We start from the raw sequence: 19102 nt of genomic DNA, 5'->3' as shown, positions 1-19102 counted from the left end.
ACCACAGGACTTTTACATCTCTCCCTGTCAAATGCCATCCTAACAGACCTGGGTCTTGAGTCCAGCCTGCTGAGATCCTTCTGGATTCTGCTCTTGTCATCCAACGTATCAGCTCATTACTCACAGACGATGTGTTGAATGAGCCACAAAGAGCGGCCAGTTTGGTGTACGTCTCCGGCAGGTCTTGTGCTTCACATGACACGACATTTCACTCTGCCCTCACTTCAGCTCTGAGGTGTGTGCTGTCCCCGTTTGGTAGCTCAGCATGTGGTGGCTAAGGGAGGTTAAGTACCTGTCCAGGGACACACAGCCCATGTGGGATAGAATCAGGATGCAAACCCCACTCCGTCTGACTCCGAAGGCCATGCACAGAGCCACTCTGCTGTGCTGTTTTCATCCAGCTCAGTAATATGTGTAGCAAACACGAGAGCTCTTCAGGCTGAGGCTTGCTTCATCATGGTCCTCCGCCTTGGTCCTTTAATTGGAGAAATAAATACTTTTTTGTTGGCTTTTAATCTCAAAAATCTTGATTAAGTTTCTTTTAAGATTTTACTTATTTGAGACAGAGAGAAAACAAGCAGGAAAGAGAGGCAGAGGGAGAAGCAGGCTGCCTGGGGAGCAGGGAGCCCGATGTGGGACTCAATCCCAGGACCCTAAGATCATGACCTGTGCTGAAGGCAGATGCCCAAACGAGCCACCCATGCACCCCAAACCCTGATTACGTTTCTTAATAGTTTCTTTTGTGGCAGACATCTTTGCTTTGAGATCACTGAGACAAGACTTTCTTTAAAGTTTGTTTAAAAATAAAAGCTGGGCTCCTGGGTGGCTCAGTCTGTTAAGCATCTGCCTTTGGCTCAGGTCATGATCTCAGGGTCCTGGGAGGAAGCCCTGCATTAGGCTCTTGGCTAAGCAGGGAGCCTGCTTCTCCCTCTCCCTCTACCCCTCCCCCTGCTTGTGCTCTCTCTCTCTTTCCCTTTCAAATAAATTTTAAAAATATTTCAAAAATAAATAAAAAAATAAATAAAAACAAAAGATAGGGACAAGAAGGAGAGAGTCTGCATCTACTTGCAAACAAACCCTCCGCAGATGACAAGTCCTGAGCAGCTGGGAAGGGGAGGGCTACATCCCCCAGAATTCTGGTGTGCACCATCCAAGAAACTTTTCTTTTTGGAGGCTCACCTGAGTTGTTTTTTTTTTTTAACCCCTGTTGAGTATAGTTTAGCAGAAGACTCAGGCATTAGACCCTCCTGGAGTACAGTCCTCTCTTCCCCCATGTATCAGTAAGACAACTCTACTTATTTTCTCTCTGCTGTGAGATCCCCGTCTTGACTGATTTTTTTATGTGTGCAAATGTATTAGATCACTTATTTTATGATATTTTAAAATCATGTGCATTGTGGCTTATCACATGTTAAATGTATTAGTTTACACGTACACATAACTTCTTACTGTATAATTTTCACACGTTGCAATCCATACTCATAATCATCTTTCTACTCACATTTTGTCAGAGGTGGAATCATTACAGATTGTTGTAGGTAGGAGAATGGGGGGCTCTGGAGCAGCGAGCTTGTTCCTCAAAACCCTCTTCCACCACAAAAGTCCCATATGTGGAGGCTCAATACTCAGAATTTATACTAAATCTCTTTCCATATAGATTTACAGCCATCACAGAAAGGAAGGAATAGAAAACCCTTTGAGACAATTCAAACCATCCACCCTGATATATTGGTGAAAACTCTCAGTCCGGGCACACTTGCCTAAAATGGCATGGCGCCTTGTCAGGGTTTATGCCGGCTGGGTTCTCGGGGAAACAGACGCTGAAGTGAAGTTAGGATTCCAAAGTGCTTATCAGAGGATTACCTCTTTGAAGGAAAAAGCAGAAGGATGTGTGACTGGGCAGAGAAGAAGCAAATAATGATGCCGACCTGAAAACTTCTTAGCCAACCCAACGGGAGTTTCTAAAACAAAGACCACCCAATGGATGAGCCCTACTTGGGGCAGAAATGACCAAGCTGTGTCGCATGGCCATGTTCAATGGCTGTCTGTATGGGTCCTGAAACATCTCACCACCAGAGGCTTCCAGCTAAGCCCTGTCTTCAGAGCCAGGCAGGGAGGCCTTCCTTAAAGGGATTCGTGAGCAGATGATGCACGTCTGTGTTTGCCACATGACTCAAATTTGCCCTCAGTAGGTTCCATATGTGTTCTGGAGAGATAGGACTTTGGTGACTTCATAATAATAGTAATGCTTATTTTTATTCATTGAAAAGTAGGAGTATTGCCTTGATAGATATGCCACAAATGCCAAAAAAGGAAAAAAAATATACTTGTATATATGCCAGATGGCTTTTCATTAAAATATTTTACAGCGGGCACTTGGGCAAGCTATTGGAAATGGCCTAAGGTGTCTCCAGAGTGGAGGTCAGTGAACTCAGGACAACCCCTTGGATTTCCATTAGCGAGTAGTTAGATGAAGCAATAAATAAATTATTATTAAGCACTTTGCAAATATAGTGTTATGCAAATGCTAAATAATCATAATAATATAGTAGTGTGCTGATCTTGATAAACGGGTCGGCTTCCATGTCATTTAAAATGGATGGCGCAGCAGTGTCTGTGAAGATGAATGAGGTCCGGGCTCACCTCGCTCAGTAATGAGCACGGTGTCCTCTGCTGGGAGGCTCGGGCTTCCTCATCAGTGGCTGCCTTCTCCTCTGGGCTCTGTGGGACAATTAGTGGAGGAGAGGGGGATGCAGCTTGGAGGGGGTAGGACAAGGCTCCGGTGCAGCGGTGGGGAAGGTGGACTCCGGTGAGTGCATGTGGATTTGCATTTCTGAGAAGTCAGGGCTCTTGGCCAAGAGGAATGGGGGCAGGGGATTAACATTTATTGAGTGCCTCCTGTGACCCAGACACTGTGCTCAGTGCTCTGTTTATTATCTCATTTATCCTCCAGGCCAGCACATTAAGGTAATAGAGGAGTGGAATAAAGCAGAATGCATCACTGTTTTCTGTAGAAAAGCAGAAAGACTGGCCTCAGTGGTGGAGCTGCTGTCTTCTTTTTTGCATTCCGGCCAGCAGAAGGACCTGGAAGGTGGGGAGAGTCCCCCCAGGGAACCAGAGAAGGCTTGACCCATTGATGGGCCACGGCCCCCACACGCTGGGGCCTCTCAGGACACACATTCTTGTGATGACAGAGTCCCTCTCTCCTTTGGGGCTACACCTAGGTTAATGGCTCCTCCTTGCCCCTCACTGTGGCCCTGATGCCCCGGGGGCTGCAAAGCACAGGGAGCCTCATTTGGACCTTTCCGGTACCTTCCCAAAACACAGCAGACCTTGATAAAGGGTTCCTGTGAGCCACATACTCCATTGAGGGGTTTATGCTTACCATCTCATTGAATTCTCACGGGGTCCCCAAGACGCAGGATTTATTCTCCCTAATGTCCTCATCACCTCAAGGAAGAACATGAAGATTTGGATAAGTAACTTGCCAAAAGTCAGACGACTATTCACGGAGGAGGAGATGAGTTCCAGGTTGGTCAACAAAGTAGTAGAATCTTGTTATACTGGGTGGACTCCGAGGTCCTTGGGGATGCTTGGGGATTTGTTTCTTTTTTGCCCATCACTGGGCTGTGTTCTTAATAATGACTAATTACCTTTTGTTTAACATGTCAGATTTTGAGGGTATAAAAGTCAGGGGTTTGCTTTTTTTTAAGAAATAGCTTTATTGAGCATAAGTGTCATAAAATAAACTGCACATAGTTGAAGTATACAATTTGGTTAGTTTTGACAGACATAAGCACCAGTGACGCCATCACTGCAATCAAGATGATGAACATGTCCATCTCCTCCAAAAGTTTCCTTTTCCGTAATCCATCCCTCCCACCCCTCCTCACCCGATACCCTCCCCAGGCCACACTGATCTGTTTCCTGTCACTATTGTTAGTTTGCTTCTTCTAAGGTTTTGTATAAATGGAATCATGCAGTCTATGCTCTTTTCTTTGGGTCTGGTTTCTTTCACTCAGCATAATTATTTTGAGATTCATCCAAGTGTTTTCTTTTCCTTTGTTTTATTTACAGAGGCATAAGGACTTTGAATAATTTGTATGTATTTTATTTAATTTTAGCTTTGGATTCAGCCCAGAGTTCAAATTCCAGCCCTGTCACTTACTGTCTGTGTGCCAAGGGGCAAATCTCTTAACCTCTCCATGGTTCAATTTTCTCATCTGTGAGATGGGTATAACAAACACGCCATTGTGGGGTTCGTGTGAGGGTTAGATGGAGTAGGGTAGGTAAGGTGAATAGTGCAGGATCTGTACATGGTAAGAACTTGTTTTTGCGATTCAAATAGAAATTTTTAACAATAAAGACAATATTTTCATCCAAATCTCTTTGGCATTCCTCAGGTTTTCAATACCAAGTAATAGAATAATAGTAGGCAAGAACTACTATTTGGCCAGGTAGAAGGCCAATTGTGGCATATAATCCTCAAAGAAACTGTGAAGTATGTGGGTACATATTTATGCCCACTTAGAGAGGAGGAAACTGAGACAGATGAGAGGTATGGTCATTTTCTATTCTTACCGATAGTAGGAGGTAGATTCAGCATTTGAACTGAAGCAGTCTGGCTCAAGACCCTGTATTATTTTCCATGATGATCTGGCTACCTTTTGGTATGCAGTGACATCATCCACAAACACTAAGGTTTCACATTTTTAAAAAAGTATTTATTTATTTATTTTTGAGAGGAGAGAGGGAGCATGAGTGGAGGGGCAGAGGGAGAGAGCAAGAAACCCCAGCAGACTCCCCACTGAGTTCAGAGCCCCATGCAGGGCTGTCTCAACAATCCTCAGATCATGACCTGAGCTGAAACCAAAAGTCCGATGCTTACCCAACTGAGCCACACAAGCAGCCCTAAGGGTTCACATTTTAGGGAAAAAAAATCTAGATTCAAAGACCATACCAGTAACTAAATAAAAATTAGAAAAATGACTAATGGAAGAACAAAATGGTAGTCAGGACACCAATTATTATTAAGGGATACCAAATATTTCAAATGTATTTTGGGCATATACTTGCAATTTGGAATTGTGGATGGTGATCCACACCTGATTCTAGGTTTCGTCATAAGTGAGTCAAAGACAAGGAATCCACAAAGAAGAAACTATGGCACCCATAACCTATTCTGTCTTTCCCAGAAACACTGGGAAAACTTCTGAGTGTCTTATGTTTGAGCCTCAGGTTTAAAGCCAGCCCAGAGTGCAGCCCCGTCACTGAGCATGCGGTGTGGCTGCGCAGTCCCACCTGAGCAGGAGGTACTCACCTCAAGTTTGAGGTTGCGTTGTCAATTTAGAGCCCCTTGGAATACCTGTTATCATAGAATAGAGAAACTCGGTTACATTAAGTACAGTAATAGATACTCACTAAAGATCTGTAATTTCGTCTAATAGAAGGAGGGACATTTTAATTCAGTTCAGGTGAGTGAGTCTTTCTTATTTGTCTGATAGAGAATCTGCTTTGAGATACTCCTTTCTGGAGTAAGTGATAGAGATTGAAGGATACAAATAAATTAATTTCAGTGCTAAGAAAGGCTTGGATTCAAAGGATATTTAGAAAGCAGAATCAATGGAGTGTGTATACCTAGAAGGAAGCATGAAGGGAAGATCAGGGTCCTCACTTTTAGAACTGTGAGCCACTCACAAAGAAAGAAAATTAGGATACACAGATTTTATAAAACAGGTAATGAGGGTGATTTCTGGCATCTCCCATCTGAGGTGTAATAGGAGATCCAGGGGGACACTTCCAACAAGTAGTTGTGTTTCTGGATCCTGAGCTCTGGTGTGAGGTCAAGGTTGAAGAGAAGGGTGTGTGTGTCATCAACATTTAGGATGTCGATGAGGCTGTAGGAGTGGATGAGGTCTCCCTGCGTGGGTGTGTGGAGTGGAAGCAGATGGTCAATACAGTGATGGAGAAAATACAGTTGACCAGATACCAGAATCAGAAGGCATATTACAGTCATGGGAATGGGACAATAAACCATATAGATCTTTCCTTTGCCAACTCTTTCAAAATTTGTTCAACATACACTATTTATTCACTGTGAATAGATGGAAGCTCTAATCCAGATCCCATTGAACAGCAGGAAAAACGAGCCTGGAGTAAACACGAGCCTGCCCTGGGTGTGGTCCTTTACCTACTAGTTGGGGTAGAAGCACTTTGGGTGGTGGATGATGGACAGAGGTGCAGGTGAAATAGAATAGCTCCTTTGTTGCATTAAATACAAATCTGGCATAAACAATAGTATCTTCCTAAACCTGTCTTTCGTCAAGGATGGAGAAACTTGAGATACTGAACTGAAAAGAAGGCTTGTTTTTCCCGTGTCCTACTTGTGTGCTGTCCTCCTGCTACCTTAAACCTTCGCTTCTCCTCTCCTCATAGCCCTGCTTCTCTATCGTTCAGCTGACAAACACATGTTGAGCACCTTCTATGTGGAGACTCCGTGTGAAGTGCTAGGGCACAAAGAGGAAGGGTATTTGGTTCCTGCCCTTGAGAAGCAGAGAGTACACTCAGTGGTAGTGTGCTAATTATCAAAACTGTCTCATTGGTGTAGTCCTTCGCAGGTGTCAAAGAACTGTCATCTACAATGTATTGTTGGCATTCTACAACACGGGGGTGGAGGAAGTAGGGCAGTGATGATTATTACTATGCATCAGTAGCTGAGACGCAGAGGTAGAATGACTTGGGGAAGGGCAGTCGGTGGCTGAGATCCAGATCTTTTGGCCAAGAGTTCTTTCTGCTAAGGGGAACATTATCCCCGGCACTCTCATCCTGGGCACCTTGCCTTTGCAATTTCCTGGTTGTCTATTTTATCTCTTTCAGCTGACAAATTTGACAGGCCCTTGGGGAATACTGACTCCCGAATAACTTGCCTTTGGTCAAGTGCTAAATCCCATAGGTGTAGGACAGACTTTGGAGGAGCCACCATCGCTGTCCCTGCCCCCCCCCAACCCCCACTGTTTGTCTGGAGGGAAGTATGCTTATCAGCTCTGTACGTACCAGGGAGCAGCTAGCAAAACCAAATTAGCTCAAACTGGCTGCCTTTCAGGTCAGCTAATTAAATTAGCTATTGTTGCATTACTGATAAGGACAGTTTGGAAAAGGAAAAAAGCCACTCATCCCAGCAGCCATAACACTAAAGCCAAGAAAATGTGTTAATGGGAACACTCGGAAATGAAACCCCTCAGACGAGCAGCAGTACCTGGGGGGTCTTTGGTAGTCTGTTCTCCTGGCCATCTGCTCCCAGCTCAGTACTCCCAGCCCTCTCTGGCTCTGGTCCTTGTGGGCACTGCTGGTACCCAGCTGCAGCCAGGGAAACCCTTTCCTCTCCCCACACCGTGAGCCCATCTTCCTGGGAGTCTGCAGAGAAGTGAGGATTTTTCTGGGAGAGAACAGCTTACCCTTGTTTACTACCATTGGATCTCTCCATTGTATAAAAGCTGGTTGGTGTTTTCAAAGAGCCCTTGAGAGAAAGAAAGAAGAAAGAAAGAAAGAAAGAGAAAGAAAGAAAGAAAGAAAGAAAGAAAGAAAGAAAGAAAGAAGGAAGGAAGGAAGAAGGAAGGAAGGAAGAAGGAAGGAAGGAAGGAAAGACATAGGGAGGGAGGGAAGGAAGGAAAGAAAGAAGGGAAGGAGGGAGAGGGGGAAGGAGGGAGAAAGGAAGAAAAGGAGTGAAGGAGGGAGGGGGAGGAAGAAGGAGGAGGAAAAGTCCTAAAAGCTTACACTTTTCCTATTTTAGGAAAAAAAGTCCTAAAAGCTTACACTGTCTACTTCCCAGTGTCTGCCCCTTGCTAACACCATCTCCACCATTCCGGGCAGTGTTGGTGAAGGTGTGACTAAATTGGCCTCCATCCTAGGTGAGATTTGCACACAGGATCTACCCTACTCCATTAGCCTCCCTCCTAGGACTCCAGGTCTTGAGCAGAAAGATGCAAGTTCAAAGTGCCAGGAGCTCATTTGCTTCAGCAGCAGAACCTCAAGGAGACCTGCCCCGAGCCTGCAGCCCTCCCCCAGCCGCCCGTCCCCCCAGCCCTGCCCACCTCGCTGCCCCGGTTCTGTCTCCTGCCAGGACTGATTGTCTAGGCTTCCCAAAGGTCTCTGAGTGAATTGACAACTTTCCCATTCATTCCTTTTCTGCTTCAAAGAACCAGAGTCTGTTGCATGCAATCCAAATGGTCTCAAGATTGTTTAGTCCAACCCCCTTCTCTAACAGCTGAGGCTGAGGACCAGAGAGACTGAGTGATTTTCTCAAAATCACACAGATGGTAATTGGCAGATCTGGGGCCAGAGCCCAGACTTCCAAAGCCATGAACTCATGCTGCCCTAATCCAGGGCTCACTGTGCAGAAAGTGAAGGCGACTCCAGGGATCCCACCTGAGAGTCAGTCCTCCCCCGCAGGAGAGCCTGGGAAGTTCTCATCACTTTCCCTTCCTTTCATGACCCCCTTCTTTTCTTCTTCTTGTTCTTTTTTTTTGATGGGGGGGGGTCTGATGGTGGGGGGTGGGGTGGGGGATGTACTAAAAAAAATTCATTGGAATTCACATGATGCAATTAAGCATCTCAAAGTATACAATTCAGGGTTATTTGCAGGACTCATGATGTTGTACAGCAAGAGGCATTCCAAAATTCCAAAACATTTTCATCATCCCACAGAGACCCCATACTCGCTCCTCGAGTCGCTCCTCGTACCTCCCACCCCCCTCACCTGGTAACCTCTGATCTGCTTCCTGCCTCTATGGATTCGCTTATAACAGATGTAGGATGTTAAAGGCGTGCTTTCGTGTTTGGCTTCTCTCACTCAGCAAATGTTCTCAAGGTCCATCTATGTGGTCGCATGAAACCCTGCTGCGTTGCTTTTCAGGGCTGAATAATATTCTAGGGCAGGGCTATAGCGCATCATCCATTCACCTGTTCACGGGAATTTGAGTTGTTTCCAGCTTTTGGCTTTTATGATATTGTGGCTGTAAACATCCGTGTGCAAGTAAGTTTCTGAGTCGAGACATGTTTTCATTTCTCCTGGGCATATACCTACGAGTGGAACTGCTGGGTCCTGCGGTAACTCAATGTTTAACTTTTGGAGACGAAGCCAGATCATTTTCCACGGCATATTCCTACCGGAGATCTTGACCTGACCATGCCCTGCTTGTCTCTGTGCCCGGTTCAGAGCCTGCATCTTGTCGGGGTTACAATGGAGGAAATGTTTTATGATCTTAAAAGAAGCCATTAAAGGGACAATGATCTCTTTGGAGAAAAATAAGTGCCAATTTTGATGTGTTAAGTGTTATAAGGCGAGTGTGAAGTCTTGGGGGGTGGAAGGGTGACACAGGTCTTATTCCACAGGGAGGTGAACTTGGAGCTCTCAGGATAACAGGAAGGAAGGAGGAGGAAAAGTGGAAGGAAGAAGGGAGACAGAAAAGGAGCTTAAAAGGGACCAGAAAGCCGAGTCCTGGGTACTGGGAAATGGGAATCCTTCTAAACTTGGCTTCCCAGAATTCTCCTGCAAAAGATACTATACTTTCAAATACTGGGAATAGATGCTTTTCCTCATGAGGGTGGCTCCTAATTCTGAAGAAGGGGTTACATTACATTGGGCGTGAAGTGGTGTAAGACAGAAGCAAAATTCAAGGAGTCTCTAAGAGGCTGAGAGGCACGGACATAAGCAAACAGCCCCCCTCTTTGCCACACCTCCCTGGTGCCTACCTCGGATTAGCAGAAATTGGGAGAGGACATCAGCCTTATCCAAGCCATGGGATTACCCCAGATGGGACAGGGATGACTCCCTATTCTTTTGATTAGGTAAATTCTGTTTCAGATTTTTCACATCATGGGATAGCATCCTTCTGAGAGAAAACACGTGAAATATAAACCTATTATTACAGTTGTCCAGTGTAAGGTCATGCAGGCAGTATCTAGTCTCATTATGAAATGTGGAATTTCTATAGATCAAGCTTATTCTTAAGCCCTCAACACCCAGGGCTGGAGTACTTTCTACTGAACTAATGAACACTGACATTGAGGGAGGCAGTGATATCAAGGACAGGAACAGCTGGACTTATTTTATAGGGCAGCTTGTAATTATAATTGGAAAAATAACATGTATGCTATGCTATCAGATACATGCTTACTCTATTTTTTTTAAGATTTTATTTACTTATTCATGAGTGAGAGAGAGAGAGAGAGAGAGAGAGAGAGAGAGAGAGAGGCAGAGACACAGGCAGAGGGAGAAGCAGGCTCCACGCAGGGAGCCCGGTATGGGACTCCATCCCGGGACTCCAGGATCATGCCCTGGGCTGAAGGTGGACGCTCAACCGCTGAGCCACCCCAGGCGTCCCTGCATGCTTATGTTAAATTTCAAGATTTATTTCTTTATTTTAGAGAGAGAAAGAGAATGTGAGCAGGAAGGGCAGAAGGAGGAGGAGGGAGAAACCTCAAGCAGACTCCCCGCTGGGTGCAGAGCCGGATGCGGGGCTCGATCCCATGACCGTGAGATCATGACCTGAACCAAAACCAAGAGCTGGTCACCCAGCTGACTGCGCCACCCAGGCGCCCTCATATTTATTTTTAATTTAGAAGTACATTCTCTAAGTCTTACTTTCTTTATCTGCAGACAAGAAAGTTCAACTGTCTTCTCTCCCTTAAGCTCTGGCATTCTAAGCTAAATGGGGAATTATAAACAGTAGTGAACTCCATGGGAAATTACAACAGTTAGTGAATTGGGTGTATTTACTGACATAATTGATTTTAAAAAATCGTCCAAGCCCTTAAGATAATGATAAAAGGGGGAAAAAACTTGCTAGAGAAGCTGCTCTAAGAGACGTTGGTCCCCAAATCAAGCTCTCACCTCCATGCTCATTATGAGGTGTGCTGAAAGGAAGTTGAGGCCCCCACTGCTTGTGGGTGGGGTGCTGATTCCATGCATAATATGTTACTGAGAAAACGCTGTCAGTGCCTCTGACCCAGAAGAAATCAGTCTCCTGAGAGTGTCAATCAATTGTTATATTGGGAATTTGATGGAAAGAAGTAACCTACCCCTGGGCAAATGGACACCCTCATAGGTTCCAGTAAGGTGGAATATAATTCTTTCTTTATTTTCCTTGTATAAAATAACATGAAATCATTGCACAAAATGTAAAAGTGGGAAAATATTGTAATTCTATTACCCTAACACAGTAATACTCATTTTCTGACATTCATCTCTTTGTGCCCATATATATGTTTGTAATTAACGTTTTGGCAATTTGTCAATAGATGGATTTATTGCAAAAAGCTTGTCAGGCTGAGCTTGACATATAATTCAGAAGTTAGGATTCTGGTTCTTTTCGTAACTTGACTAGATGTTCTTTCTCTCCTCTTGATTCCCCCGGCCACCAAATCAAATACAGATGCCCTACCTCCCCTTCTGTAGGGACTGGGGATAAAGCTTCATGTCTGTGGGGTGTTATCAGCTATTCAGAGACAGGTACACATTAAACTTTAGAAACATTATTAACTTTTGCAAAGACTACTTTTTAAAAGATTTTATATAAAAAATAAAATAAATAATAAATACAAAATAAATAAAATAAAAGATTTTATATCTAAGCAATCTCAACACCCAAGGTGAGGCTCAAACTTACAACCCCATGATCAAGAGTCACACGCTACAGACTGAACCAACCAGGTGCCTCCAAAACTATTTTTATTCTCTGAAAATGCTTTTGTATTAAAGCCTGGTTCTGTGTATACATAGATTCATTAAAAGAGGAGACAGTTCAGTAATGCTCCCTCTTCAACCTTTGCTGATGCATAATAGGATCAGGAGAGGCCATCCTTTATCAATTGTCTTTAGATGGAAACATAAAAATGAGGTGCAGAGGAACACCACTGGATTCAAATTAAGAGCCTGTAGATTTAAGCTCTAAGTTTGCAATTGATCATTGCTTCATCTGTAAAACACAGATAATAATAATTTTCACAGGGTTGTTATGAGGATTTAACAAGCTAATGTAAGAGAATGTGCTACACAAATGATCCGCTTGTTTTCCTTAAGAAGAAATTATAAACAGTTACTCCACTGAACTCTTCTTAATATTTATCACAGAGAATTTTTTCCCACGTTATATGAATGAAAAAGTAACTTCCATTTTTGATGGCCGATGAGCCATTTCCTGCATCATCTAGGGCTGGGCCTTTTCCTTCTCCTACTATTTTCAGCTGGTTAGCTGCTCGTTGAGATCTTGCCAGAGGGTGGGCAAAAGAAATAAAAGCTGAAATCGGTCAATTTGACTCTTTGATAGCAGCCCTGATGAAAGATTTGTGGATAGAGGGTGTTGAAGTTGTGAGTTAAACTGGGATTTTGCCTTCTTACCAGGAAATTGCAAGAACCTACTGATCGTTTGGATGTCCTGGTGGTGACAGCTACTCCTCTCCTCTTGACTGAAGAAATGTCTTCCTCTACGTGGAAAGTGGTCTGTCTTCCAGAATGACACATATTGACTTTTTAAGGAGTAAGAGGATACCTGCTGGCCAGTCGTATCAGCCCGAACATCTCTGGTGAGCAGTGGGCCGGCAGATGTTGCAAGTAGATGGCTGTTGCATCAACAGAATCCCAAAGCAATAATCACTCTTCTTTCTCTTCCCCACTAATCCGGGAATCAAATAATCACCTGGAAGCATTTACTATGCACTGCCATATAATATAAAATGTGGTGAGTACCTAGCTATAGAAGGCAACTTCTCAACCCTCAATAAAATTATAATGCATTAAGAAAGCGAGAGTTGTGCATGCGAAAATACAACCGACTACATGGGGAGAAGACCTTGAACACATTTAGAGCATCTCCCACCTGCCAGTCCCTGTGCAAGGTGCTGTATGTGTATTAGTTTATCTAGTCCCCACCACATCCCTGAGAGGCATTCCTATCCTTGTCCTGTGGATGATGATGCTGGGAGGTAGAGATGTTTAATAACTTGCTCAAGGTTACGTAGCCAGAAAAGTGTGGAGCCTGTTTTCAAGCTTAGATGTGTCTAGCTCCACAGAATATGCTCTGTTACTAACCCTCTGACACAAACAGAAGTCAGGGCTCAGAGACATCGTCTGGGTAGATGGGTCAGGACAAGATGCTTTTAAAATGCCCCTCAGTAAAATACATTGATGAAGTTTACCAAGTCCATTAATTGGTTTGGGAGAGATTTCTGGCCCGAGAGTAAATATCTGGATTCTGGAGGCCGGGGTGGTGGAGTGGAAATGACAGCACTCTGGTCACAGCTCAGCCACCACCTGCATGTGTTCACCTGAACACGTTGCTTCCCTCTTGTAGGCTTTTGTGTCACCATCTGTAACATAGAGCATTTCTGGATTCTCTAAGGTTGCTCCCACTCCATCACTGGGCAGATGTATGGTATACTAGCTCCGAAGTCAAGTAGACTTGAGTTTGAATCCTGGCCCTATCTTCAAGAGGTGTTCTGTTGGGCAAGTCATTTAACCATCTGTACAATGAACGTAATAATACCTACCTCAGGGTCTTTGCCTTTATTGCTCCTCTTTGGAATGGTCTTCCATTATTCAGTTATTCACAGAGGTCACCCTTTTACCTCCTTCAGGGCTTCACTCAGCTTACTTTTTTAGTGAGACTTTCCTTGGACGTGACATCTACACTTGCAAACCACCTGGCATTTCCTGTCTTCTTTCCTCATTTTATTATTCTCCTTAACACCTGACACCTAACACACTATATATAGCACTTAAGAATCTTATTTATTGCTTGTTTCTCACCTCTAGAATGTAAGCTCTATAAGGGCAGGGTGTTTTGTATTCTTTACTGCTGTATCTCCAGTTTCTAGAATGATTTAGGTGCTTAATAAATATTTGTTGCATAAATGACTGGTTGTTGTGAGGTTAATATGAGTGATATGCTTTGCACAGAGTCTGGTACTAGAAAATACTCTACACACAGTACCTGTTTGTCTCCATTACAATTTCATTATTACTTTGCCATGCCTCGGTGTTCTTTTCCCCTCCAGATAATCTGGGATGAACATTCTGATCCTCTTGGTAATGTGAAGGCCTGACTTTATTTAGATTAATCTAGAAGCAAGAAGAATTATCCATTGTGGGGGAAATTTTAAAAAGGAGGCTTTGCCTAGTAGCTCTTTCAAATAACTAAAGGTGTGGTTACAGGGATAGAAATTCCAGGAAGCATATTTCTGCTACATAAGAAATGATCTCTAAAACTGGTTGTCTAATGATGATAAAAGCTGTCTCAGGAGGTAACGAACTGCCCATGCCTAGAGGTCTCCTAGAAGCTGGATAGCCACATCTCAATGACCCTGGGTATAATTATTGTAATGAAAGACAAGTTGGAATCCAGCGAGGGAGATTATGCACTTAAAGCGCCATGGAGATGGTTGGTAAAACATGGCATCTCTAGGGGCAAGATGGAGAGATAGCCAATAAGAATGTCGCTGGATCTGTACAATTGAAGAAACCAAGGATCCATGATCAGGAGGCTGAGCACAGCCACCCCAACTACAAGTCAAAGTCTCTTACCCAGCTTCCAGACATGAGTCATTTTTCAGACCCAGGACCCACTGACAGTAGGAAAGGCTGGGGGCCCAGGTGGAAAAACTTCTCAAATATCATAGTATGTATATATGGTAATGATTTTCCAATTTCTTCCCCCAAAGGTCCTTGGCTCTACTCAAATAAGCATATGCTGGGGGAGGAAGACTACTGAAGCATTTGAAGGCTCTTAGGCCTCAAGCTGACATTGATGTCTGGAACTGAGATAAATATCATGGATGTGTTGTTAGAGTACAGGTCCTAGGTCTGGTCCTTACTGCATTCTCTAGGTCCATGAACCCAACCTTGGTAATTTCCTTAGTCCCTAAATAAATGATTGCAATGCCTAAACTTGATAGTTGATAGAAACCTCACACAGTTCCTTGGTCTGTTGGGTAAGAGCTATTGTAATGAGGAAGACCTGCCACAAGTTTCTGAACCTTCTCTTCCTCTGCTTTGTATGGGAAAAGAAGTGAACTGAAGTAAAGATACATAGAGACTCATGGGCATGGTGAAGGGCATGGCTAGTGTTTGGGGGCCTGGAAGAAGAGAGATTTAAGATCAGAAATATGCAGATCCTGGGAAGACATATATGAATGGACTCATGGGTGTGGAACCATCCCTTCTTCAATGATTATCAGAGGAGATTCATCACAGAAGAAGCACTCAACAGCCAATTAGACAGAATGACTTCTCAAGTTGATATCAGCCTGTTTATCTCATTGGCCACTCCAGTGTTAGCACAATGGGCCCATAAATGGAATGCTCATGGCAGCAGGGAACATGCATGGACTTCCATCCACCAAGCCTAATCTAGATACTGCCATTGTCAATGTCTATGTAGCAACATCGACCAAACTGAACTCTCCAACCTCCCCTCAAATGGCACCATCCCAAGGAGACAAATCAACCACTTGGTAGCAACTTAACAACCTGGAATCCCTTCTACTCATTAAAAGGCAAAAATGCAGCTTGACTGGAATCCACAGATATCCCACATTTGGGTTTGTCTTTCCTGCCTTCAAGGCCTTAGCTAGTACCACTCTTTGAGAGCTTCTAAAATCTACTAGCACAGGATTCCACATAATATTGCATTGGACCAAGAAACGTATTTCATAGCAAAGGAGGGTTGGCAGTAAGCACAGGATCCTGGGGTCTGCTTTCCCTATGATATTCAACATCATCCAGATGCAACTAGCAGGAGAGACAGGATAAGATGGATTTCTGAAGAAAGCACCAATTTGGAGATGATACCTTGCTTGCAATGATGGAGCTCCTTTTTCCAGAACACACTGTACATCCTAAATCAATGGTCATGATATGGTGCTGGGTCCCTGGGATGTAGAATGCATGAATCTGAGACCAAAGGGTAGAAGTCAAAGGGATCGTACTTCCATGACTCCCAGTGACCTATGTGGCGGTTGGTGGGAGGGGGGGCAGTTGTGCGCGCTCCTTTCCCATACCTCTGGTCTCTGTGAGTTTGGAAGTCTGGTTCACAAAGAAGAAATACTTCTTCCAGAAGACGAGGCAAGTGCCATTGGGCTAGAAGTTGCAGCTGCTGTCTGGGCACATTGGGCCCTTTGTGAGGAAAAACCAGCAGGTAAGGAAAGCAGTCAAGGGTAACTGACCCTGGTTGCTATTACCAGTTGGATTGGGGAAGAATAGGTTTGGCGGTTGGTGGTTCTGGTCACCACACCTTCACACATGGTGCACATGTACATATGCACATGCATATGCATGTACATGCACCCATACATATACACAGGTGTACACACACGCACGTGTGTGTGGTTCTGTTGGTTCTGTTTCCCTGGAGGACCCTGACTACTACAGTGCTCTAGGCAATGCCTGACAGATGAGGCCCAGCTCAACGTGTGTATGACACATTCTTTTCCGGCTTATGACAAACCTTCTCAAAGCCACTTTTAGCCCGGTCCTCCACATCCACACCAGGGGAGTGGGATTTTCTGCTGCATTTCAGCCCTGGCACCTCCTGGTAGAGTCCTCCTCGCTCTGGTGGAGGATTTTTCTGTCCCAGGATGCTCACCCCATTGGCCTTCCCCTTCTCTTTTTACATGACCTGTCATTCTTTCCAATTTTAGGTGTTCTCTAGTAGGAGAGGTGATCCTGCACCGAGCAGACCCTATTAAATTCCTCTCTTACATGTTCAGCAGTTTTCCTGTTGAGACCTGCGATATTTCAAAAGTTAGTTCTTCTTAGGGAAAATAGGTGGGAGCTCAAGATGGAGGAGGGGACCATGGGTTGTATACCATTTGAACTAGTTCATCCTTTTTATTATTCTGTTCTATTGTTGTACGGATGACCCTTTGGATGACATTTTAATTATGATGGCTCATACAGAAACTATCTCTGTTGTTCCAAAAAGGGCAATAAAAATTGCTGAATTTGTTTGAAAGCTTCTGGTTCACATGTGCAAATAATAAAAAAATGGAGAAACCTCGAGTAAGGCAAGAGTTGAGAAACCTGCCTCCTGCACCCCCCCCCCTTAAATGTGCCTCAACCTTCACCTTAAAAGAACAGATGGGAAAGCTGATGTTGGCAGCTACGAAACATTGTCCAGGTCTCTTATCTGTTTCAAGCCTCCACTGCTGCCCTCTCCCATTTCCACTGGCTCAGGCATCCCCGGGATGCTTAACCCATATTTCCAAGCACTGTTATCTGTAGGGTTGGATGCAGCTTCCTTGGGCTGGTGAAGGGCTTGGGGGAAGTTAGTGGTGTGGCCGTGGAGTGTGCTTGGCTCAGTCTTCTCTTCCTAGTGAGAGCTTATAACGCCACTTCCTGTGAGCATACTAATCTTCCATTGAACTTTGGTTTTGGAAGATGACCTTTACAACATTATCGAGTAACATGCTGATACTTGGGGTTCTTCTGTAAGCTGCAACCAGATTGCCCTCACTCTTCCTGGATGGATCCTATGAACACACACACACACACACACACACACACACACACAGCGCCTTTTACACATGATGGTCAGCCTTCCAGAACCTCTTGAGGCTGGTAGGACTATCTCTAAATGCGCTCTGTATAAATGAGGCTGGACTTGGGCCAGGTTTTGTGATGATGGGGCCTAGAGACAGGATGAAGTCCGGCCGTTAGGCAAAGGCAGGTGCCACCAACACACCTGCATCCAGCCTGGTACTTGGTGCAATGAGCTTGCAGTGCTTTTAAATCATTCTTTGAGCTTTGGAAAATGGGTCTCCTGCCTAAGCTGTGTCTGGCCTCATTCATCTGACATGTAAATCTCCCCACATGTAAGGAGAGCTACTGCCCCCTTGACAACCGGAAGAGTGCGGGGCCGCTTGCATGTTAGTAGGTCTCAGGTGGGGCCTGAGGCAGGTAGAGATGGAGAGACAGTAGAGAGAGAAGCAAGGACATCCCACTGCCTCCTCTTTCCCACTCACAGGCATGAGCATGGCACACAATGTGTGCCCCGTGCCCACCTTCTTCCCACGCATTAGCTTGAGGTCTGATGTTCTTGAGAGCGTCACAGCCTGGAAGTGAGATGGAACAGGATTTAGGGGCCCTGAAATGGTTTGGATTGAATTCTTCTGTTATTTAATTTTTCACATCTTTGCATTTTATCTCCTGACCTTGACCAGCTTCCTGAGGTGGTCCACCTGCCATGGCTGCCTCTGCGACCCCACCTCTGCCAAAGCACAACACAAATGTGTTTGCCGTTCTCATTTATGTATGAATAAGACCAGGAAGAAGACCATGGGTGAAACTGGGGCTGAGAATTTGCCAGGATTCCCCCCAAATCTGATCTTCCCCAGGATTTATGGAATACTTTCATTTTGAGGGTCATTTTCTCTCTCTGTGAATGTACTTTCTCTCTGGGCATTCATTTGCTGGAAGAGGCCTGGGCTGCTTTCCTGGAGTTTGGGGAGTCAGAAGGGATCTCAAAGCTCATTTTCTCTAATTCCCTACTTACCAGATGAATCCCCATTATTCACTGAATCATCCCAGTGGCCCCTAAGATGGGAGCTGTTGCGCCATCCCGTGGAGCAGAACACTAAGTACCAGGGAGATGGTGCCATTTGCTCAGAACCACATAGATGGTCAGTAATGAGGTCAAAGGTTGGCCCAGTCACCCTTGACTTGGGTTGTTCCAGGGTTGTCCCACCTTAATTAGAGGTGCTTACACATCAGTCTAAGGATCATGCAGTTGGGAGCATTTTCATACATCTGTAACAAAACATGAAAACTAGACATATGCCAACATAGCTCACCAACTTCCTTTCTTGGAAAAGCTTGTCTTTTATGATGAGATGATGTCTTTCCTACATTTTTCACAAAGGTCTCTTCTTTATGAAATTATAGTGGTAATAATTGGGGGGTGGTTTATAGAAGTCCTGGGCAAACTAAAATACTGGCAATTATATGACACAGGCTTCAGTGTTTTAAAAAATTAAAAATCCTCAGGCTAGAAACACAGCGCTAAATGATGCCACTTATAATCTGCCAGCAGTGTTGGCAAAGATGAGCAGG

At 44.5% G+C, this 19102-nt stretch overlaps 1 protein-coding gene across 2 annotated transcripts in view; it reads left to right on the top strand.

The window, feature by feature from the left end:
• Positions 1-13909, top strand: part of PBX1 (PBX homeobox 1) — a 326056-nt gene extending 312147 nt beyond the window's left edge. Inside the window, exon 9 of one of the 2 annotated variants that reach the window (XM_072759601.1) lies at positions 12401-13909. In XM_072759601.1, the coding sequence (XP_072615702.1) occupies positions 12401-12421 (21 nt within the window). In that variant the 3' untranslated portion in view covers positions 12422-13909. The remainder of the gene's footprint in view (positions 1-12400) is intronic. The other variant, XM_072759602.1, reaches the window with a different exon arrangement.
• The last annotated feature ends 5193 nt before the right edge of the window (positions 13910-19102 follow it).

The sequence above is a fragment of the Vulpes vulpes genome, chromosome 5 (assembly GCF_048418805.1).
Source record: "Vulpes vulpes isolate BD-2025 chromosome 5, VulVul3, whole genome shotgun sequence".
NCBI lineage: Eukaryota > Metazoa > Chordata > Mammalia > Carnivora > Canidae > Vulpes > Vulpes vulpes.
Note: the sequence above shows the minus strand (reverse complement) of the source record. Positions and strands in the feature narration are given on the sequence as shown.